General features: G+C 45.7%; 1 protein-coding gene across 2 annotated transcripts in view; it reads left to right on the top strand.

Moving 5' to 3' along the window:
• The window catches only part of DMGDH (dimethylglycine dehydrogenase), a 214,800-nt gene that overhangs the window by 90,205 nt on the left and 100,078 nt on the right, over positions 1 to 24,517 (top strand). For both annotated transcript variants that reach the window (XM_029575505.1, XM_029575513.1), the window contains exons 8-9: positions 6,141 to 6,310; positions 21,684 to 21,837. In XM_029575505.1, coding sequence (XP_029431365.1) covers positions 6,141 to 6,310; positions 21,684 to 21,837 — 324 coding nt within the window. The remainder of the gene's footprint in view (positions 1 to 6,140; positions 6,311 to 21,683; positions 21,838 to 24,517) is intronic.

The raw sequence follows: 24,517 nt of genomic DNA, 5'->3' as shown, positions 1-24,517 counted from the left end.
CACTTCTTATGCATGTGTTTCTACTATTCACAGAGCGGCCCCACAATCTGTAGATTAGTTGTGTCAGCAGTCTTTCTTACTCATTCCATTTTACTTAAACAAATGTTCAGTAATCAAATACAAAGGAATGCTATGCATCTAAAAGGGGGTAGGGGGAAGAGATTTACATGAATTACTGTGCACATTTGTGCATTCTAGAAAATTATGGGAGACCTGTTTTTTTTTTCTTGCTATATTCCCATATTACTCTTTGTTTATTGTTCAGTGTGGATTTTTTCTGGTAACTTTGGGAAAATATATTTATTATAGGTAGATTTTTTTTTAAATCCAATCAATAATATCTAAAATGGAGAGAGATTGGTTGAGGGTAGAAATTAATAGGCCTGGCACTGGGAATTCATATAGTTAATGATTAGGGAAGCTAACAGTAAAGCTAAATGCAGGATACATTTTTATCTCTTTTGAAGGCATGTCCAAAACTCTGTCTGGAGGTATGATAATTTCACTAAACAGCACTGTTAACATCCAAACTAGGAAGAAGGTCCACCATAGTTTTATATGATACTAGTGGACCCCTGCCACGCGTTGCAGTGGCTGAGTCAGATTCTTTGCCCTCCCTGCCCCTTCCCCTTGCTCATTTAGCTCAGTCACTCATCCTCTTCCCCATTGGTCATTCCCCCCCCTTCCCCCCCCTTCCCTCCCCTGTCCCCACTCCAACTCTGTCCCCTCACACTCCCCTCTCCCCTCATTCTCCCTCCCCTCACTGTCACCTCAGTGACTCCCCACCTGGTGAGGGCTGTTTTGTAACCTTTCGGAGATGGTGCACATTTTGTGTATGTGTTTGTGTGTGCCCTTCCCCTTTGTACCCCAAAGTAATCCCCACAGAAACGTTGTGTTTATATAAGCTTCCCCCCCCCCCCCCCCAGGCCGGCGAAATAGACTAACCCACAAGAGTTGCAGAATCTCGGAACTGCCCCCTGGCCCCCCCCCCCTCCGAACATGGACGCAAGAACATCCCCATGCCCCCCCCCCCCCCCCCCGCAGGCCCGACGATACCTTTCAAAAATGGTAGTCGGTGGAGCGGGCATTCATTCCGGCATGGAAGTATTGGCGCCGGGCCCTCAAGGTGGAGCAATGGGAGCGGTCATCTCGCTCAGATAGTAAGGGCGAAGTTGCGCCGGTTGCCAGTTCAGAAAATGGCGTCGACGGGCCCTCACCCTTACTATGTCACATGGGCTACTGCCGCTATTGGCATTCCCGAGTGTCCTAGTAAGGGAAAGAGCCGTCGGCGCTATTTTGATTGCTGGCAGCCGACAGCCGAAGTGTATGCGATGTGTCCGGAGCGGTGTTGCCCCCTCCCGCTGGAGCAGCCCGAACTATTCTGCAGTTTTTCGTGCGTTCGGAGGTTGAGGGCAGTAAGTAGAAAAGTCAAGTGCGTGAGGGGTGTGAGGAGGGTGTTTGTGTGTGAGTTCGTAGGGTGTGGGAATTGAAAACATGTGGCATGTGAGTGGCCTCCCAGTGTAGCATGCTGGTATTTTAGTAGGTTTTTGTGTGTTTTTTGAGGGTGTATGAAATAAGTACAATTGGCATGTGTGCGGGGGTGTGTGAGGAGGGTGGATTTGTGTCTGCTCAGAGGGTGTGTGAATCGCAAACATTGGTCACGTGTGTGTGGGGTATGAGCGTTTGTGCAAGGTGTAAGAGCTTCCGCTTATGTCCACCAGATGTCGCTGTTTTCTGGAACCAAATTTTAGAACTTTTTTACCAGCCCCCGGTGTGACATATATGTAATGTAAGTGTAAAAGATCCTTGCCGTATGTGAGGTGAAACTTGTGTCCAAATTTGAATGCACTCGGTTAAGTGGTTGCTGAGATTAGCGATTTGGTACAAACTATTTAACATTTTTATTTATATAGATGCTACTGAAAATTATCAACCTGAGAAGCACTAGAAAATCCATGTATATGTATGGCTTTCATATCCTTCCTTATTTTTACTTATTGTTTATATTATTTTAATTACGTAGTTTTACAAGGGTGCATGGGAGTAACCTGCACGGAGTGGCACTTACAACCATAAGCAGCTTGCTGGGCAGACTGGATGACCATTTGGTCTTTATCTGTTTTCATTACTATGTTACAATACTTCTTAAGTGTAAAGAATAGTTGTGTAACGAGTAAAATGTTGAGCTGTAAGTGAAAGTGGTATGTAGAAAAGCAGAGGGGTAGATTTTTTTTAAAAAGCGCGATCGCGTACTTTTGTTCACGCAGCAGGCGCAAGCAAAAGTACGCTGGATTTTATAAGATACGCGCATAGCTGCGCGTATCTTATAAAATCCTGGATCGGCGCGCGCAAGGCTGCCGATTTTGGGCAGCCTGCGCGCGCCAAGCTGCGCAGCCTGCCTCCATTCCCTCTGAGGCCACTCCGAAATCGGAGCGGCCTCGGAGGGAACTTTCTTTTGCCCTCCCCTCACCTTCCCCTCCCTTCCCCTTACCTTTGTCCCTAGATTTACGCCTGCTAGAAGCAGACGTAAATCTACGTGCGCCAGCGGACTGCTGGCGCGCCGTCATCCGACCCAGGGGCTGGTCCGGAGGCCTGGCGCCCCGCCCCCGACACGCCCCCTTCAAAAAACCCCGGGACTTACGCGCGTCCCGGGGCTCTGTGTGCGCCGGCGCGCGAGGGCCCTGCTCACGTAAATCCGGGCGGATTTACGCGAGCAGGGCTTTTAAAATCCGCCCGAGAGTGTGTGATAAATGTGTTTTAGCTTGCATGTTAGAAAAATAACTGTTATAGTGCTTCCTAGTGTAGTGTAGATAAATTTTACTTCAAAGAGCTGTGTGGTATCACTGTCCTGGTGATTCATATATGTTTTCTGAATATTTGAATATTTGATTAGATGAGAAGTGGATTGTGAGGGAGTGTGTAAGAAACTCCCTCAGCACACTTTAAATGACTGGCTGCAGCTATCTGGCCCATTCCTCCTTAAGAGCCATCACAGCAAGGATTCTGAGACAGGAAGGATAAGAAGGCAGGCTCTAGAAGTCTGGGGAGGCTCCAGAGAGAAGGCAGGAAGCCATCCTGCATATATTGGATTGTTGTGAGACTGCTGAGGTAAGCAGTCTCTGTGCTGCACTTTTGGTTTTGCTTATAAATAAAGCGTTTGTTTGGAATCAGCTGGAGTTTGGTCTCTTTTTTGTACTCCTAGCTGTTTCCCAACTCGTAGCTGCACACTAGTGATCTCATATGGTGGCAGCAGTGGGACTGCTGTTCTAAACGGGATGCACAGACAGGAGCCAACAGAGATAGAAAGAACAAAATTGGGGGGGGGGGGGGGGGGGGAGGGGGCTGGCCGCAGGAACAGCCTGGGAATCAGTTATAGCAGACCAAAGGGGCTAGCCCTGCCTGAAACAGCTAGGGAATACCCAGTTAGTAAAGGCCAGAATGGGTTTTTTGTTTGCATTCTTTTCTCCTATCTTAGAGACTCATCAAGCTTGTAGCTTGCATAGGTGGAGGAACAAAGAACATGGAGTGGCATTTCCAGAAACTCATTCAAAATTTATAGAAGCAGTTCAACCAACAATTCACCAGCAATAGGGGGTACTGGCATAGTTTGCTGAAACCATGCAATCTGCCACAATCTGTGTGAATCCATCACCTCCCATCTTGTTTAAGATAAAGGCATGGGAGGATCTGTAGATCTTCTTGAGAAACTTTGAAAGGGCCGCCCATATGGCATATTGGCCAGAAGCTAACTGGATATGGGCCTAGCAATTTGCTCATAGGAAAAAAACAAGCAGTTTTTCAAGCAGCCAATCCTAATGGAAGGGCCACCTATGTGGAAGTCAAGACCACCATCATAGAAAGAGCTAGGTATAACTCTGAAACATATTGGCAACAGTTCCAGCAGGGTGTCCTACAGCCTAGAGAAAGCCCCCAAAACTTTTTCCATTGCCTGAAAGATGCTGGCTGGAAGTGGTTGCAGCCAGAAGCAAAGACCAGCTTTGAGGTAGCCAAACAGGTGCTTCTAAAACAGTTCCTAGGTTCGTAACTGGCCCATGCAGAATTGGGTCTGCTGCCACCCAGGGTCACTTTCCACAAAACATAATTAATGCCCAATGTGGTACAGAGGCTAGAAAGACAGTCCGCACAGTCTCCCTGGCGCAGCAATGAGAAGGGAGAACCCCAGCAATGACCCTCTAAGGCAGACAGCTCAACTTCTGTACCCAGGCCACAGTCTACCATTTGCTTTAACCGTGGAAGAAGAAGTAATTTGGCAAGGGACTGTTGTTGTGAGGGAAGCGAAGTTATGGACTTCAGTTTAGTGACACAGCCAACACTAGAAGATAAAAGTCCACATGAATAAAAATAAATCTCAAAAGCAGGCTTGGTCCCCAAACCAAAGGCAAAAAGGAGTCTCGGCGTTATTGCCATGAGCCTATAGATACTTTTTCCTTCTGTGCCCTTTGTGCTGGGAATGGACATGAGGCGGATTGCTGCCCATTGGAAAGGCAGAAAATGAAGAGCCCTTGGGAGGAGTAGGTAAAGCCCAAAGGGAACTTGCCCTGCGAGCATGCTCTTTATGTAAGAAAGAGGACAATACAGATGAAGATTGCCCATGGCTTGAAAACATGGAGTGGGAACACAAGCTGGTAGAACAATGCAAAAAGGATCAGGGGATAGTGGCTTAGCCCCAAAATGAGCTCCAAAACTGCAACTTTGTGGACATTCCTCATTCAGGACTTAGGAGTTGATAATCCAGGCATGTAAGTTATATCCATCTAACTTACCAGGTGTGGTAATGTGGTCAATCATGGCTTAGGAAACAGCCAAGAGAAATAAAGAGGCAGAGGCAGACTCTGGATGTTTCATTTAGGTGCAATTTATTTATAGTGAAAAGCAAAATCAAAGAAAGAATGCAGTTCACTTTAAGTTCAGGTAGCACACAGATGTCAAACATAGCAAGTCTTTGCATAGAATATGGGTGGGTTCCTGCCTTCTCTCTGGGGCCTATCTAACCCTTCTAGGCCCTGTGTTCTTATTCTCTGGCGAGGGGCCCCCTCCCTTCATCCAGGATTCCTTATGGGTCTGCAACTTAAGGAGGTCCGAGCGACAGCTGTGCCCAGTCCTTTAAGGTAGTCTGAGAGAGTTTCCTATAGACTCCATCAAATCAGGATATGTTATCCACCTAAGGCTGAATATCGCAACATAACTGGATAACTTATCCAGCTAAGTAGTGCCACCTGATTCGCCCACTGCTGACTACAACTTATGCAGCTATTCCAGTAGCTGTATACGTGAATTATCCGGCTATGTAGCAGCCACTGAACATAGCAGGATCTTCAGCTGCTGATACATAGCCAGATAAGTCTTACTTATCCACTCATCTAGTATTTAAATATTGACTCTACATATGTGACTGGAGCCACATCTGGAGGGATGCACATGGGATTCCTATTTGTTGTGGATGGTCAGAACTGATGATAAAATTTCTCCATCATAGATATAGATTATCCCCTTTTTTTGTAAGTAAACTTTATCCTAATTCTAGCCCTATTCATTAAAGAGCATGTGGCCTTTATGGTACCCACATACATGTGTAGTAGATTTGTCCTAAATTTGAGGCTCTTTAAAGACATGTATTTGCTGAAATATTGGATATTAAATACCAACAGTACCTGAATGTAATCTGCTTTGAAGTGCCAAAAAGTGGAATATAAAAATAAATAAATATCCTATTACTGTATGTATGTGTGTACATACATACATACACACAGTAATAGGATAATATATAATAGGATTCCCCACTCTGGAATTGTGCTTACTGGGTTGGTAGGGTGATTAGGGTGATATGAATGTCTCTTAAGTGCTAAAAAGTTGTTAACATAAATGTTGCTTGCAGCCAGATTCAATATTGCTGTTTTTTGGAAGTTGATGCCAATTGAGTTAGTCTACTTGACGCTAGGACAAATCCAATAGTAGTACAACATATTTCAAACCTAATTGTCAGCCTTCATTTAATTGACAGTTTGCCTGGTCCAGATTCATGGACCAGAATTAAAATTATTTTTACATGTAAGCATAATGAAAATGTTATTTAGAAAAACCCTATTAATATGAGTGTATTTTGTGATTTTTTTTTAAAGGTACGGAATAATACATGCTGGTGGCATTGGAAAGTACCTTAGTGACTGGATCATTGGTGGAGAGCCACCATTTGATCTGATAGAAGTGGATCCCAATCGGTATGGAAAATGGACTACTATACAATATACCGCAGCAAAAGCTAGGGAGTCCTATGGATTCAACAACATTGGTAAAAAGCTGTTGCACTTGTTCTTCTTACTGTCATGGATGTGAGCCCTTGGGTTATGGTGTAGTTGATGCAGCCTAGCAGGCAAACCTACTAGATCCATGCCAACAGCAGGTGGGATTGGTTTTAGGGCTTCACTTATACCAGCCCCTTTCCTCGCAGGTTGAGCCTTTGGATTCCAAGGGTTGGCAGGGCTTAGGTGAGAACCCAGTAAGAGATGCTCAGATGAGGTTAAGTAGCAAGTAAGGTTTAGGGCTGGCAGCAAGCAATGGTTTCCTGTTCAGACCAAAGTCAGGGCAGGCAGCGAGCAAGAATAGTCAAGTCCCATAGCAAGATAAGAACCAGGAAGTCAGGCAGAGACAATGGACTAGATAGGGAGAGGGCACAAGGGACTGGAGCACAAGCAGGGACAGGCAGGGCAGGACAATGGCAAGATAAAGCAGACAAGGTAAAAGAAGCAAGACAGGAAGCAACATTCACTGCTAGGCAGGCAGACCTGTTGCTGATTCAAGGGGTAGGAGCACGAATGAGGTTTAAATACCTAGCCATGTGAAGTCATCAGCAGGTGCTGGCAGCTTGATTTCCTGCCACAGGACTTCAAACTATAGGCATGGTTTGCACGCACCTAGGGAGGGAGAGCTGGGGAACATGGCGACATGACAGCATCTCGATGTTTGGTTAAGTGAGACCGGTCACGGGACTTTCCACATCCGGACAAATCGTTACATAACTCCCCCTCCTAAGATCTCTCACCAGTGTCCTAGGCATAGGCCTACGTGGGAAGAGGTGATGGAACTCCCGGGTGAGACAGGGAGTTTGGATGTCTGAAGCTGGAACAAGTAATTCTCCTCAGCACTACACCCCTTCCAGTTGATGAGGTAGTGGAGTTTGTTTGGGATGCGCTAATAATTGAAGAATTCCTGGACTTCATACTTTTTGTCCTCTTCTGAAGTCATCTGAATTGGTTTGGGAAGGCTTGAGAGCAAGACAGAAGTAGAGGCTTAAGGAGCGAGACATGAAAAACGTTGTAGGCTTTAAGAATAGGTGGGAGCTTTAGTTGATATGCTACTGATCCGATCTGCTGAATGATTGGACATGATACAGTGAAGTGAGGGGAGAACTTTATAGATAGATTTTTCAGCCGTAGGTTTCAGGTATTGAGCCATACCAAATCCCCAGGTTTGAGACAAGGCATCAGCCATCAGTTCTTGTCTGTTTACTTTTTGTATCTTTCAGCAGCAGCAGAAGTTGGCGAGTCTTTTGCCACAAATCCTTGAGATCTTGACTTATGACATTAGCTGCAGGGCATGGAACTGTTCACCAGTATAGGAAGTGGTACCTGTGGATTTCTACACTACAAAATAGATGCATCTGTTCATATTTCTCTATTTAATCACAATCCTAAAAATAATACATTTTAATGCATATGCAATAACTATAAATACCTACTTACATTCATAAACATATGCCTAATACATCACTGACTACATCTTAATACGATAATCCCAATTTTTCACACATCTTCGTAAACCCAACAATTTAAAAAAATCTCCTACAACAAACATACCAGTCATACATGTCACATCCTCACACAACATACATTATATAATATAAAAGCACATGTTCACTCTATTCAATATAATACAGATTACATTCCCTTGAATACTCTGTGGATGTATGCCATACAAGATCTGAAAAGAGATGAACCAGTAGTCTCCAACATGATTGTTATGGCAGAATTTTACCCAGGGAAGAAGAGAGGCCCAATCATCCTCATTTACATAGGCCCTTAGGAATTCCTTGAGAATTTGATTAGCTCTCTCTATCTGCTCATTACTTTGTGGGTGGTACGTAGAAGAAAAGTCCAAAGAAATTCTAAACTTCTTGCCTGGGCTTCTACAGAATCTTGCTGTGAATTGCACTCTTCAATTGAAGCGTATGTGTTTGGGTAAGCCATGGAGATGGAAGATATGTTGGGAAAAGAAGCAGGCCAGTTCTCGTGGTAAGAGAAGGCTGAGGTTTGGTATGAATTGAGCCATTTTTTGAGAACCGGTCTACCACAACCCAAATGGAAGTATAGCCATTAGAGAGAGAAAGGTCAGTGATAAAATCCATGGCCACATGGGTCGATGGTTTCTCAGGGGCTGGCAATGGTTGTAACAGCCTCCAAGGGTAAGCATGGGAGCTCTTGTTAAGCGCACAATTAGGACAGGACTTTTTTTTTTTAATCAAAATCGTATTTTTATTGGTACATCAAGCATGTAGCAACCAAAGCACTCACTAACAACCGAAGCTATATTGACAATAAACAAAGTAACTCAAGACAAAAGGTTTAACAATAGGTACATCAGGGTTGCCACCTCCTGACCCACCTTTTAACTTAGTTTCCAACCTGTACCCTGTATCCCCTCCTCCCCCTCATCCCCCCGTCAACCATTCACACCACAATCAGTCACACTCACCCCCCCACTTGAAGCACCCCCCCCCCCTTGAACAGCCCAAGTAGACGTGTACCCATTCGCCCGGAGCTCATCCTGCAATTCTGTAGACATTGTCAACACATAGGCATCCCAACAAGCACAATAAACTTTATCCGGTCTCCGGCGGCCCAATAGAAAGTCCATTCGTTCCAAGAGAACCAGTTCAGCCATGCACCGAGCCCAGGCCTTAAATGTAGGTGTATGGTCCGGAGTCAACCAGTCCTTTAGGATGGTGTGGCACGCCTGCATGATGACCACTCTCTCAAATTTAACCTTAGACCTTCTGTCCAACAAGGAGGGTGGCAACGAGCTAAGGAGGAGCACCAGCCCTGTGAGTCGAACAGTCACTCCCAGACAGGTATTCAGCACAGTCTCTATGGCTGCCCAAAACACTCTGAGCGTCGAACAATCAAATAATCTATGGGCCAAGGTCCCTGGCCGCAAGCCACATTTAATGCACAACGACGTGGGGGCCAATCGCATCTGAGATCTCCGGATGTCATCACAATAGAGCCAGTGCAAAATTTTTAACTGCACTTCCCGCAGACCAATATCTGGAAGGAGTTTCTGCAAGCGTGCAAATGCAGTACGGATATGTGCAGTGGTAACCTGAAAGTTGAAGGCCTCAGTCCATCGGCCCGCCAAATACGACGCCCTGTCCAAACTGCGGAGTTTCTGTCCCAGAGTCTTCCATCCAGTAATGGTATTAGTATGATAAGCAGTATCAAAGGTTGCAGTAGCAAATTTAAGTTCTGCCACTATGTCCGTTGCAGTCCATGCACATGAACGAATGTAGTGACGAGCCTGAAGAAAAGCATAAAACTGTTTGGCTGGAATATGATATGTACTTTGTATAGTTGCAAAATCCAATATGTGGCCTGTTCCCTCATCCAGCATATGGTATAGGAACAACAACCCCTGAGAGGCCCAAAATTGAAATATTGCCCCGCTGTCCCGCCCCGGCAGAAATTCCAGGTTATGAACCAGGGGAAGTAGGAGAGACCGAACCCCCGATCGTGCATGTAACCGTCTCCACCATCTCCAGGCTTGGATACAGGGAGAGAGCAAAACAGCGGGATACGGGATAGTGGACCGAGTAGCTGCCCGGGCCTGGATAATGCTCACTGGAGAGTAAGGCGTAGACATACGCATAAGCATTCCAGCCGCACACAGTTTATATGTGCCCGTGAGCCATTCCCCCACAAACCTCAGCTGACAGGCCACATTGTACAAGCGGAAGTCAGGCATATTAAGCCCTCCACGGTCTCCTGGCAACTCCAAAGCGGAGTAAGGAAGTCTCGCCCTCTTCCCCTGCCACAAAAACCGCTGTATACTAGAGCACAAGCGCCTAATATCCACCCCACGTAACCAGCAGGGCAACATGTGTAATAGGTACAGAAGTTTAGGCACTAGAACCATCTTGACTAAAGCACACCTTCCAAAGAAGGAAAGCGGGAGAGAGGTCCATGTCACTAAATGGGTCTGAAGTTTGTCAATGCAGGGAGTTATATTTAAAGCATACAATTTCTTTAGATCTCGAGGAACCCAAACACCCAAGTATTTTAGCCGAGACGGGGCCCAATGAAAGGGAAAAGTCGCTCCCCACCTGTCCTGCAGGCCCGCGCTAAGAGCCAGGGCCTCTGATTTTGCGTAATTAATGCGCAGACCTGCCACTTTGGTAAATTGGTTAAATAGCTGCATAATTATCGGGACACTAGTACGCGGCCTTCCCACAAATAACAAAATATCATCGGCAAAGAGTGCCAGTTTCATAGGGTGGCCGCTCACGCTAAGGCCATAAAAGGCTCTGTCCCCGCGCAAGCGACTAGCCAGGGGCTCCAATGCCAGGACGAATAATAAGGGAGACAATGGACAACCCTGTCTAACTCCACAGCGTATGGGAAAATGGGAGGTGGGTCTCCCATTTAGTAAAATGGTAGCGCTAGGGTTACTGTACAGGGCAGACAACCATCCTAAATACGCACCCGAGAAGCCATACTTGTCTAGTACCCAAAACAAATACTCCCAGGAGACAGAGTCGAAGGCTTTTTCAGCATCCAGGCTCAATATAAGGGCCTCCTCAGGTGACTGGTAACTAAGTGCAGCTATAAGATGGCGTACATTTCTCACCCCCTGGCGCCCCCGCACAAACCCCGTTTGGTCCTCATGTACCAAAGCGGGAAGTATGGCCTGTAATCTGGCAGCCAAGACAGAAGAGAGTATCTTTAGATCCACATTAATCAATGAGATGGGCCTATAAGAGCCCACCTCTAGGGGGTCCTTCCCAGGTTTAGGAAGTACCACTATGACAGACCGGTTTGCGATCTCCGAGAGCGGCGGACCCTCCAAGAGCCTATTGTAGTACCCCTGTAAGGGGGCTAAAATAGGGTAACCCAACAGCTTGTAATATTCCGACCCAAACCCGTCCTGTCCCGCTGCTTTACCCAATTTGAGACCTTGAATTACAGAGTAGATTTCCTGAGTATAAATGGGACAGTTTAACGCTAGAAGATCCTCCGAGTTTACCCGAGGCCAGCAGTGCCCCTGAAAGAGGATTTGTGTTTAGCACCATAAAGCTGTGTAAAGTACTCCAGAAATCGTGTCTCGATCTCAGTCTGTCTCGTACAATGGGCCCCCTGACCATCTCGGATCCCCGGGATAGACAATCTGGCCCCTTTGGGTCGTGTCAAGTGGGACATGAGTCGGCTAGGTCGGTTACCATATTTGTATAATTGGTAACGATAGTACCTCAGGGATTTAGATGCGCGGAGATGCAGCAGGTTATTCAGGGCAACCCGGGCCATGTCCAGGGAAGCCTTAACCTCAGGCCGCATAGTAGCCTGATGTAAGAGCTGCGCAGCCTGAAGTCGTGCGGTAAGCCGGAGAATTTCAGCATTTCTTTGTTTATTTTGTTTGGCCACATAGGCAATAATTGCCCCCCGCATCACCGCTTTCCCTGCCTCCCACAAAATCTCAGGGCCAACAGCTGGTATGTGATTATGTGACATATAGTCTGCCCAGCAATCCTGTAGGTATTTCTTAAAGACGCCATCAAAATATAAGTCCGGTCGCATGCGCCAGGAGAACGGCATATGGGAACCACATCCCCAGCTTAAAGTGAGACTGATCGGAGCATGATCCGTCAGTACAATCGGGCCAATAGTGGCGTCCACTAGCTGGGGAAAACATCTCTCAGAGAGCAGCAAGTAGTCTAAACGAGAGTACGTCTGATGGGGATGAGAATAGAAAGTAAAATCCCGTTCCTGGGGATGAAGCACTCTCCACGCATCTAAAAGCTGCAGCTCACGACATAAAAGGTTAACACCCTTCTCCGCATCCGCCGAGGACAACGGTTTGGGGGGGGGGGGGGGGGTTAGTATCCACACTTTTGTTTGCCACCACGTTAAAATCTCCCCCCACGATCAAACTATGGTCAGAGTAGTCCATAAGCAATTTTAGCAAAGTGGCAAAGTACCCAGGAGCATACACATTAGGGGCGTAAACGTTACAGAAAACTACTTTCTGCTGATATAGCGTTCCCACCGCCAAAACATATCGCCCTTCAGCGTCCTGATGTAAGTGGGTGAGTTGAAATGGCAAGCTCTTATGCATCAAAATGGCCACCCCCCTCTGACGCCTGTTATAGGAAGAATAGTAACATTGGCCTACCCAATCACGCTTCAACTTAGCGTGTTCCACATCCCCCAGATGGGTTTCTTGCAGAAACGCTATTTGCGCCTTCATGCGTTTAAACTGCACATTAAGCTTAGTACGTTTAATTGGGGAGTGGATTCCATCCACATTGAGGGACACTATTTTAACCTGCGCCATAGTAAGACAGAAAAAGCCGAACAGTAGTACGGTGCCCCGTAGGACTCCGAGCTACATTTTCAAAAGGTGTCCCCTGGCCTCCCAGCCTAGACCACAGGGACAAGTACCCACGTAAGTTGACAGGAGAAAACCATACCCGGTATCTCACACACACCATCCTGAGCCATTCAGTATCCCCCCCAAACCCCCCTTCCCCCTGAACACTGACACACACATTCATACTACCCGATTCACCCACTCCCTTATAACACCTCTCCATGGCTCCCAGGAGCAGGGGCCCCGACCTTCTGTCTCCTACGTCCGGGGCCCCCTGCTCCCGGCCCCACCCTCCCCCCTCTCCCCCCTCAACAACCGCTAACTCCATACCCACAGAGGCAGCCAGGACTAAACAATGTCTAAGTAACATCAGGTCTCTGCAAGTCCTCATTGCCGGTGCCAAGGAAACACGTTGCAGGGCAGAAAGGCAAACAGTCCACTCCGGACCAATCTGTCCAACGAACCAAGGGTAATAATTGACCAGAGACTAGAAAAAACGCCTTGGCATGTGGTACTGGTCAGCAATACATTGCTCAAAAGCTTCAACCAGAATTTCCAGGACAAGCAACAAAATACGAACAGTAGAAAGCATACTCAGTAGCTCCAAAACTACCCTGTCAGTCTGCAGGAGGCAGTGAGGCAATGAATCTATCAGCATCAGCTTTGGAGGTGAAGAGATGGGTCTGATTGTTGTAGTGCACCCGCAATTTAGCCGGATAGAGTAGGGCAAATCTTATTCCTCGTTGGTGAAGGGACGTGCAGGCTGGGGCCAGTAGCTTCCATTGTGCTGCCGTGCTTGCCAAAAAATCATTAAATAGCAGCAATCTGCTGCCCGAGTGCTCCAGCTTCTCCTTCGCCCGATAAGCCCGCATCAGTTGCGTTTTATGGCTCCAATTAAGGATCCGAGCCATAACGGGTCTCGGTCGGGCTTGCCCCTCTCGTACCGGGCCCACACGATGTACCCGTTCACATTGGAGACTGCCCTCCATCAGCTCCAGGCCCACCTGCTTTGGGAGCCAATGTTCCACCATCGAGCACAGCTCATCATCCCGCACAGCCTCCGGCAGCCCAATAATCTTTAAATTATTTCGCCGGCCGCGGTCTTCCTGCTCCTCCATTTTGGCTAACAGCTCTCTCTGCCTGCTTTGCAGCTCCGCCACGTGGCGTTCAGAGGTGGCCAGTCTATCCCCCACATCCGATAGTGTATTTTCCGCCACCTCTAGCCGCTTCGAGTGCCCCTCCACCGCGGTTTTTATGTCTTCTATGGAGGTTTGTAATTTAATCAACCTACTGCCAGTGCCGCAGTAACACTGTGGGAGATTTTCTCCAGGGCAGCATCAGAGATCGCGGTCACAATGGGTTCAGCAGGGCCTGCTGCCCCCGCCATTTTGGTGCCACGCGGTTTGTGGGGGCGACGCTCCGTTTTTCCTCTGGTGCTCGTCCTGCGCATCCCACGCCTGCCGGGCTAAGCTGGAGCAACGGCAACACTGCCCACGTCTGCTGGGAGGGATTCGGGCGAAAAAATGGGCGGCTGATTTGTGGTAAATTTGGTGGAACGGAGAGTGGGGCCGCGTAGCTCTATCCCCCTGCTTACGTCATCGCCGGAAGTCCCAGGACAGGACTTTTTATTCGAGGCCACCAGTAATAACGAAGAAGCAGTTTCTTGGTTTTTGCTACTCCAGAGTGGGCCCACATAAGTATCTTTTCCTGGAGGTGTTTGGGAACCACCATTTTCGCTGGTGGTACGGGAACTGCCGTGGCTATCAAGATTCTTGCAGGATTGATGATATAATTAAAGCAGTTCTAGTAAGTTCTTGGTTTCAAAAGACCTGAGAGGGTGTCAGCTCGTTGGTTCTTTTCGGTCAGTTGGTATTGAGCTCAAAGTCAAAGCGGTTAAAGAGCAGAAATCATTGGGCCTGACATGGGTTTAACTGCTGGGCTTGCTGGAAATATTGTAGGTAAAGATCGTGACTGGGTTTCTAGCTCCCTCCAGTAGATGGTGCCATTCCTCCAAGGCCAGTTTCACCATTAGGAGGTCTCTGTCTCTGATAGTATAATTTTTTTCTGTGGGCATGAATTTTCTGAAAAGAAAAAGCAAAGAATGAGAGTTCCTTTATCATTAGGTTGAGGGGGGACAGCCGCTATTCCAGTAGCAGAGGCAGCTACCTCCACAATAAAGGGCCTAGATGGATCTCGGTGTTGGAGGCAGGGATCCTTGAGGAAGACCTACATAAGAAATTGCCATGCTAGGTTAGACCAAACCAGGCCACAAGAACCTGGAAAGTACCCAAAGATCAAGAAGATCCCATGCTACTGATGCCAGTAATAGCAGAGGCCATTCTCTAAGTCAACTTGATTAATAGCAGTTAATGGACTTCTCCAAGAACTTATCCAAACCTTTTTTAAACCCAGCTACACTAACTGCACTAACTACATCCTCTGGAAACAAATTCCAGAGCTTAATTGTGTGTTGAGTGAAAAAGAATTTTCTCTGATTAGTCTTAAATGTGCTACTTGCTAACTTCATGGAATGCCCCCTAGTCCTTCTATTATCCGAAAGTGTAAATAACCGATTCACATCAAAATGTTCAAGACCTCTCAGGATTTTAAAGACCTCTATCATATCCCTCCTCAGCCATGTCTTCTCCAAGCTGAACAGCCCTAACCTCATCAGCCTTTCCTCATAGGGGAGCTGTTCCATCCCCTTTATCATTTTGGTTACCCTTCTCTGTACCTTCTCCATCGCAACTATATCTTTTTTGAGATGCAGCGACCAGAATTGTACACAGTGTTCAAGGTGCAGTCTCACCATAGAGCGATATAGAGGCATTATGACATTTTCCGTTTTATTCACCATTCCCTTCCTAATAATTCCTAACATTCTGTTTGCTTTTTTGTCTGCTGCAGCACACTGAGCCGACAATTTCAAAATATTATCCACTATGATGCCTAGATCTTTTTCCTGGGTGGTAGCTCCTAATATGGAACCTAACATCATGTAACTACAGCAAGGGTTATTTTTCCCTATATGCAATACCTTGCACTTGTCCACATTAAATTTCATCTGCCATTTGGATGCCCAATCTTCCAGTCTCATAGGGTCTTCCTGTAATGTATCACAATCCGCTTGTGATTTAACTACTCTGAATAATTTTGAATCATCCGCAAATTTGATAACCTCATAAGAACATGCCATACTGGGTCAGACCAAGGGTCCATCAAGCCCAGCATCCTGTTTCAAACAGTGGCCAATCCAGGCCATAAGAACCTGGCAAGTACCCAAAAACTAAGATTATCCCAAGCTACTGTTGCTAATAATAGCAGTGGATATTCTTTAAGTCAACTTAATTAATACCAGGTAATGGACTTCTCCTCCAAGAACATATCTAATACACAGCTACGCTAACTGCAATAACCACATCCTCTGGCAACAAATTCCAGAGTTTAATTGTGCGTTGAGTGAAAAATAACTTTCTCCGATTAGTTTTAAATGTGCCACATATTAACTTCAAGGAGTGCCCCCTAGTCTTTCTATTATCCGAAAGAGTAAATAACTGATTCACATTAATCCGTTCTAGACCTCTCATGATTTTAAACACCTCTATCATATCCCCCCTCAGCCGTCTCTTCTCCAAGCTGAAAAGTCCTAACCTCTTTAGTCTTTCCTCATAGGGGAGCTGTTCCATTCCCTTTATCATTGTGGTCACCCTTCTCTGTACCTTCTCCATCGCAACTATATCTTTTTTGAGATGCGGCGACCAGCATTGTACACAGTATTCAAGGTGTGGTCTCACCATGGAGCGATACAGAGGCATTATGACATTTTCCGTTTTATTCACCATTCCCTTTCTAATAATTCCCAACATTCTGTTCGCTTTTTTGACTGTTGCAGCACACTGAATCGACGATTTCAATGTGTTATCCACTATGACGCCTAGATCTCTTTCTTGGGTGGTAGCTCCTAATATGGAACCTAACACTGTGTAACTATAGCATGGGTCATTTTTCCCTATATGCATCACCTTGCACTTATCCACATTAAACTTCATCTGCCATTTGGATGCCCAATTTTCCAGTCTCAGAAGGTCTCCTGCAATTTATGGCTGGCGCCATCTTGAAAAATGGCATGGGCCATCCATTACTCCTACCATGTGACAGGAGCCGGCCAATGGCACCGATAGCCCTTATCACATGGTAAGGGCAAAGGGCCATCGGTGCCATTTTGATTAGTGGCAGCCGACAGCCCGAGAGGGGGACATCGCTCACAGGATCCCCGCTGGACCAGCAGGGACTTTAGGCAAGTTTTGGGGGGTCGGAAGGGTCAGGGCCGGCGGAACCACTAGGCGAGCTAGGCCTGTGCCTAGGGCGCCGAGACTTAGGGGGCGCTGCGGCAGGCAGCAGAATTTTGAAAGGGCAAAAAGTGCCCTTTCAAAATTCTGCCAGCCTTCGACTCGCCTAGATGGAGACCAAGCGTTGAGACTTAAGGGGCGCCGCGGCAGGCAGCCAGCTCCCGACTCGCCCTGCCGCTCCGCCAGTGTCACCCTCCCGACAGCCCCCTAGTGGTCCAGCGGAGGTCCCGGGAGCGATCTGCCGCTCCTGGGGCCTCGGCTGCCACTAAGCAAAATGGCGCCGGTGGCACCTCCTCCCCCTCCGCTGGACCACCAGGGGGGGCGTCGGGAGGGTGGCACTGGGGGGGAGGCAGGGAGAGTCAGGGGCTGGCTGCCTGCCGCGGCGCCCCTTAAGTCTCGGCGGCTGGTCTCCGGCTGCACCGATCTTCCTTTCTTCGGCCACGTGATCAGCTGGACCGGCTGCACCGATCTTCTTTCTGTGTGTGTGTGTGTGTGTGTGTGTGATGTATTATGTGTTGTATATGTAAGAAAGGAATGGAGCTTTTGTGTGTGTGTGTGTGTGTGTGTGTGTGTGTGTATGTGATGTGTATGTGTTTAAAAAAATGTGCTGATTTTGTTCTGATTTTGTGCTGATTTTATTGAAAAGTTGGATGGAAGATGAAATTACTAAATTTTAAGAATCCCTCTGCTGGAAAATAAAATTTAACAAAGTGGGTAGAGACAAATACTAAAGTAAAAAAAAAAAAATTAAAGTATTTAAAATGCTCATCTCAGCAAAATCACAAATTTAAGATACTGATGCCAGGTGAGTTGTTTTTTTTAAGCATAATTTAAGCATGAAGACTAGAATAGTTCTAATCTGAAACAGTTTTGCTTTTTTTTTTTAAGCCTTTAGAAAATGTATATTTTTAAATGACTAAGACTGGACTCTTCCCATTTAAAAGGGAAGCTGACTAAGGATGTTTTTCTGTTCCATATCTCCCACATGAATAATCATACGACTGATAGTTGGAAGAAACACACTTGTTTTATTGCCTGAAAGCATAAAACAAGAGAAGGTGTAGGTGGCTGTCCCTTGGGAGGACAGAACCTGAAGGAAGGGTGTCATTTCGCCTTCTGATAGGAATGTGGTTTTCTTATTTAATGGTTGGGAGCATCACTTTCACTTTTAGTAAAAGTGAAAAATGCTGTAAGTCTGAAAGCAAGGTGCTTCTGTGAGTGTAATGTGTATGTGAGACAGGGAGAGTGCTTCTGTATGTGTCTGGTGTATATGTGAATCAGGGAGGGTGCTTGTGTGTGTCAGTGTGTGTGTGCGAGAGAGATGGAGCATGTTTTTGGCTGGCTTGTGGCTGTGAGAGAGGGCATGTGTGTGATTTAGCCTGTTTGTAAGTGAGATAGAACGTGTGTGATTGAGAGCTTGTGTGTAAGTGAAATAGAGAGAGCATGTGTGTGATTGAAAGCCTGTGTGTTAGTAAGAGAGAGCGAGAGCATTGTGTGAGTGAGAGAGACTGGCCAGAGAGGTGACTGGTATGTGTGTGTGTGTGAGAGAGAGACTGGTTGGGGAGATGAGTGATGTGTGAGAGACAGAAACTGGTCCTGAGGGTGTGACTTGTGTGTGTGTGTGTGAGAGAGAGAGAGAGAGAGAGAAGAGACTGGTTGTGGTTCCAAAGGAAGAGGACTGTGAGGACAGCTTCAGCAGCTACTGCTGGTATGGCCTGCAAGAGAAAGGAGTAGGAGAACTGCTGGAGAGGGTAAGTAAAGGTGGCTTGTTAAGTTCATTTTTCTTGATTGACTACCATTTTAATTATTGGGTAGTATGCGATGTGTCTGCTGTTTGAAATATTTTATTGGTGTTTGGTAAAGCTTTCAAAATTTGCATTAATCTTTAATTATTGGATATTCTATTCATCAGCTGTTTTGAAATTATCTTATATATTATCTTTATATTATTGATTTGTTTCACAAGGAATGGTGAAATTTTTCGTTTTTCCATTGTTACACTGTATAGAGTCTGGCGTGATGCGTTTTACAGTTCAGTTTTTGTCTGCACATTTCTGTTTATACTTTATGTGGCTTTATTCTGTATTTGATGAGAGGTCTGTCTCTGCTCTGTATGTGTGACCATGATGAGAGATTCTGCTTGCATATAGTGTCTGTATAGGGATCATTAGCAATCGGGTTTGTTTTGTTTCCTCAGTAGGTGGTGTATTGTTATCCTAGGACCCAGTGTAATATTTACCCTTGCTTTTTCAAAGGTAGGGTTATTGTTGTTTGTCCTTGGTGTTATTACTGTTATGTTACGATGGGATTGCAGTATAGATTTTGAGTGTCTTTTTTGCAGGGTTTTGTGTTAGTTCACAATGTGCCTGGCAGTGGAAGGTGTTTGTGCTGCTGTTACGGTGAGGTGACACCAGAATTTGAAAATATCTTTTAGTATGATGAGCTGTAAGGGAAACATCCAAGCTCCATTGTTTAGGGGAATTTCAGTGGATGCACAGAGTTAGAGAACTGAAGATGCAGGATTTGTATTGACATTCTGTTCCTTCCTATATATTCCTGACTTCACTCTCATAGCCATATAGAATTAGCTGAATGAGGCTATCAAATAATTTTATAGTGTGAAACTGGCCAGCTTTTTAAAATTACCCAGAAGAGCCTTTGGACTTTTTTATTAACATTTTTTTTTAATAACCAATTTGAAAGCACGATCCATGCTATAGAGGTGGGTGTGATGAAGAAATGTCATTTTGCCCCCCCCCCCCCCAAATTCTTCTGTCTAGCGACACCACTGATTTTCTGTGACCTTAAGCATTAGTACAAGAAAGATTAAGGGGGCAATGCTGGAGAGGCACACAAATGCATTGGCCCCTGGGTGCCGGAGACCCTTGGTGCGCCACTGGGTGCGAGTCATATGGGGCCGCAAGCGGTGGCAAAGAGGAGTGGAGATTTGGCGGGCCATCAGCAGTGCCCAACCTGCTTGTGACCGGAAAACCATACAGTCAACGGGCGTGATTGAGAATGAGGTAGGAGTCGGGGCTGAGACCAGGGGGTGGCGGCGCAACGGGGGGGGCGCAAGGGAGAATGCTCACCTAGGGCGCCAAATCCCCTTGCACCGGCCCTGGGAAGGGTGGGGGATTGTAATTAAATCTGAAGGGTTCGGGGGGGGGGGGTTGGTGTCCTTTCTCCCCCCCCCAAAAAAACAATAAGAAAACCACACGAAATTTCGTGGGTTTTCCTATCGTTTCGGGAACTCCCCGAAACACGACGAAATAGGAAATATCGTCTATATTTCCTATTTTGTTGCAAACGAATGCACATCCCTACTGTTTAATGAAGCTCCTGAAGGCCTTTGGTTACCCTTCATAATTGGGTGGCAGTGGTAGGTGGGGCATGGATCCCAGATGCTAAGTTGATACGGTGGGTGAAAAATGAGAGTGCAGATGGCAGGACCTGCAGGGAATCCATACAGGCCACAAGACCTTGGAGAATGGTGGTCATCTGGTTGAGCTGGTCTTGCTATTGCTGGACCACAGAACCCACCCTGAGATAGCCTGAGCTGGGGTCGAGTCCACCTAGCTCATTGCCTCATCAGTCTCTCAAGGATGTGAGCTCTTGGGCTCTGGTGTGGTTGACAGCCTAGCAGGCAAACCTACTAAGCCCATGCCACCAAGAGGTGAACAGATCCTTAATGGGGCTGGTTCTAGGGCTACACGTATACCAGCCCTGTTCCCTATAGGTTAAGCCTTTGGGTTCCAGTGGCCGATAGGGCTTAGGCGAGAGCTCAGTAAAGGACAGTGAGATGTGATTGATTAGCAAGTAAATGTCAGGGCTGGTAGTGAGCAATGTTATCTGGTTGAAAGCTGAGGTCAGGGCAGCCAGTGAGCAAATGGTATCCAGGTCCATGCCAAAGTCAGGGCAGGCAGCGAGCAAGAGTAGTCAAGTCTGTAGCAAGGTCAGAACCAGGAAGTCAGGCAGAGACAATGGACTAGCTAGAGAAAGGGCACAAGGGACTGGCGCACAAGCAGGGACAGGCAGGGCAAGGCAGGACAGGATAACGACAAGGTAAGGCAGGCAAGATAACACGTAGGCAAAACAGGCAAGGCAATATGGAGGGCAAGACATGGCAGAGACACAGGAAGCAAAATGCACTCCTAGGCAGGAGGACCTGTTTCTGAGGCAAGGGGTAGGTGTATGGCTAGGGTTTAAATATCCAGCCATGTGACATCAGCAGGCACAGACAACTCAGTTTCCCGCCATGGGGCCTTTAACTATAGGTGCAGTGTGCACGCTTAGGGAGAGCCAGGGAATATAGCGGCATGGCAGCGTCTCATAATTTGGGGTAAGTACTGCTGGTCGCGGGACATCCCACAGCCGGCCAAAATGTTACACTTACCTTGTAATACTTGTGCAGAGTATTGTTTACACCTCAGTGGAAGTATCGCCTGATAATGGCTCTCAGATCACTAGTGTTACTTTTGGTAAGAAATCATGGAATTGTTTTTAATTTTTGTTTTAGGAATATGATGGATTCTGTGACAAAGCCCAGGTTGTTTAGCCATTTTTACTGTGACTGCTGTAGGCAGATAATAAGCAGTTCAGTTTTCTTCTGTACATTGAATAACTTCTTTAATACCTTGGTATATTATATGGTTTTATATCTACATGTTTTGCTTCTTCCAGTTGGCTATCCTAAAGAAGAAAGGTTTGCTGGAAGACCTACAGAAAGAATCAATGGAATTTATGAAATTCTTAAGTCTCAGTGTTCTATGGGTTTTCATGCGGGATGGGAGCAACCTCATTGGTTCTACAAGCCTGGAGATGATATTGCATACAAGTAAGTGTGTGATTTACTCCCTATTTACATTTTGTTTTACCTTGCAGCTGGATGGGATAACAGGAGCAAACCATCCTCCTATAATCTAGAATTTATAAATGGCTATTTTTCATCTTATAACCTACCTACTAGTGGAACACAATCTGACTTTAAACAGGGTTCAATCTTAATCAAAATATTTTTCATGAAAATGGTTTGATAGCATCACACCAAATATTAAAAAAAAAAAAATCTACTTGGAGCAAAAAAATGAATATATTTCACACTCACCCACCTATATGTCTGACCCATACCTGGATCCAGCTGACTCTGCAGTAGCTTCTGTTTTAGGTCAGACATTAGCTGTGAGTTTGGTGCCAGGAAATTCATGATGTGTTAGAATGCTATTAAAATTATCCTTTTATAGTAGATAATACCATTAACACTTCAAAAATTCCCTTAGCATGGGAAAATGAGATGCAATACATACAAATTCATGCAAATCAGCACATTAATATTAAAACAGCTTAACACAAGTTGTATTAAGCCATGTCATTTGCATTAGGCCCAAAAAAGTTAATTATAATTCTCAGCTATCAACTGCCTACCCTCTCCATAAAAGGCTGTCCTGCAACACAGTTTTCTTTTATGAAATATCTTTAGTAAATATATCTTTGTTGTGCAGTTCTGGTTTTAAGGGTTTCATCACTACAATAAGGGATTTCAGTTTTCACGATAATCCTTTGGAATATAACCCAGTTCATAGAAGGAAAATTTAAGGTTGGTTCCAGGGGCAGGATTATATAGCATGTTCTAGCTTTAAAAAAAAAAATCTTAATCAGCTAAGCAAAGGAGTGAGGCTACAATTTTGAAGCTTGAACTCCAGCACTAACAAGATTGCTCTAGAAAGTATTTGTGGGCCTATTTACTAAAATGTGTTAAGAACAGGCTGTTTAACTTGATGATTTCTAAAGGGCATTAAGTCTTTAGCAAATTCTACATTAACTCATTTTTATGGTGGCCCATAATGCATGTGCATTACCAGCAGTAAGAATGCATCAGCATTACTAGCCACAATAACAGCAGCCTGCTCATGCCTTCCATCCCCCCCTGCACTCTTCATAAAGAGCCAACTGTGGCCCAGAGTAATCCCCATTTTCATAGGAGTGTACACACTCCTTACCCAAAGGGAGCTCCCCTCCAGAGGTATTAAGGGGCTCGGAACCCCAATCTCCCCCTCCACCTGAGAGCTTTGAGGGGAGGGTTCAGATGAGGGATCCCCCTGGACCCCTGCCACCTACCACATCTGAAAGAGGCAAGTGGGGACAGGAATAATCACTTGTTCCTGCCCTAGTCACTGTGAGGTGTCAAATGATACCAGCTGATTAGGTACTCTCCATGTTCTCCATGTGCAAGTCAATTGGTATCATTTGATACCTTGGAGTGAGTGGGGCAGGAGCAAGCTGGGATTGCTTCTGTCCCCTCCTACCCCTTTCACCCTTGTGGATAGGGATGGTGGGATAAGGTGCCTAGGAAGTAGAAAGTCTCTGGGAGGGTATTGTGGAATATTTAGGGTCTCAGAACCCACTTGAAGCTCTCAGGAAGAAAGATGTGGAGATATTGGGGTTTGGAGCCCCATAACACCTCTAGGGAGTCTCCAGCCAGAGGCAGTGTGCTTCTGCCAGAGAAATATATGCTCTTGCTGGGGTAAGGGGTTACTTTAGGCTGCAGACAGATTATTTTGCTTTTATGTAGAATTGGATGGATGGAGTCAATATATCAACGGGTGCATTAATCTGTTTAAGTATTAATTAGTTTATTTGCATGCAATGCAGATCATTCATTTTCTTTCCACATTAAGTGGATTTTTTTGGCATTGATAGTAACACAAGTGCGTGTGTTACCATTAAGAACATAAGAAATTGCCATGCTGGGTCAGACAATGGGTCCATAAAGCCCAGCATCCTGTTTCCAACAAAGGCCAAACCAGGCCACAAGAACCTGGCAATTAATGCATTAATACCATTTTAAGGCATTATAGACCCCCATACAGGCATTTAATGCATGTTAAAGCATTAATTCACTTTAGTAAATTGGCCCCTTAAGAAGCTAGAGACAAACTGAGGGCAATGAAAATTTCCAGAACTGAAGGGGCATTAAGATTCATGAGATCGTGCTTATATGAACATGCTAGTAAAATAGAATCCCTGTTGGCCCAAACTGTAATGAAAAAGATCAAAGGCAATAAACACAATGCAAACTAGAACTGATGGTATTATATGATAATGTCATGAAATTAGTATGATTTTTCTATTCCATTTCTCTAAATCATATAATGTTGGGAAATGCTGTGAGGAACAGATCAAGGCTTTCTTGGATAAGGTAGAGCTTCCTACACATCTAAAAAATTTTGCAAACTCTGGTGACACCTATATCATTGGTGACGATTCAAAGTTTGCTTGCTGATAAAAGACCTGGGCCTGATGGCTGCTATTTAGAACTTTATAAAGAATACTTACTGGAATTCTTACCAGTGTTAAAGGAAGTATTTAGTTATTTATAGAAGTTTCCTACAAACAACTTCTGCTTCTCACTTGCACAAACATATTCCCATAGCCACATTCTCTTAGCCACATACACACTCTTTCTCTCACACAGACACTTAGTCACATACCATGAAATACTTGTACTATAAATCCCA

The sequence above is a fragment of the Rhinatrema bivittatum genome, chromosome 1, assembly GCF_901001135.1.
Source record: "Rhinatrema bivittatum chromosome 1, aRhiBiv1.1, whole genome shotgun sequence".
Lineage (NCBI taxonomy): Eukaryota > Metazoa > Chordata > Amphibia > Gymnophiona > Rhinatrematidae > Rhinatrema > Rhinatrema bivittatum.
The sequence above is the reverse complement of the archived record's forward strand: the minus strand, read 5'-3'. Positions and strand labels throughout refer to the sequence as shown.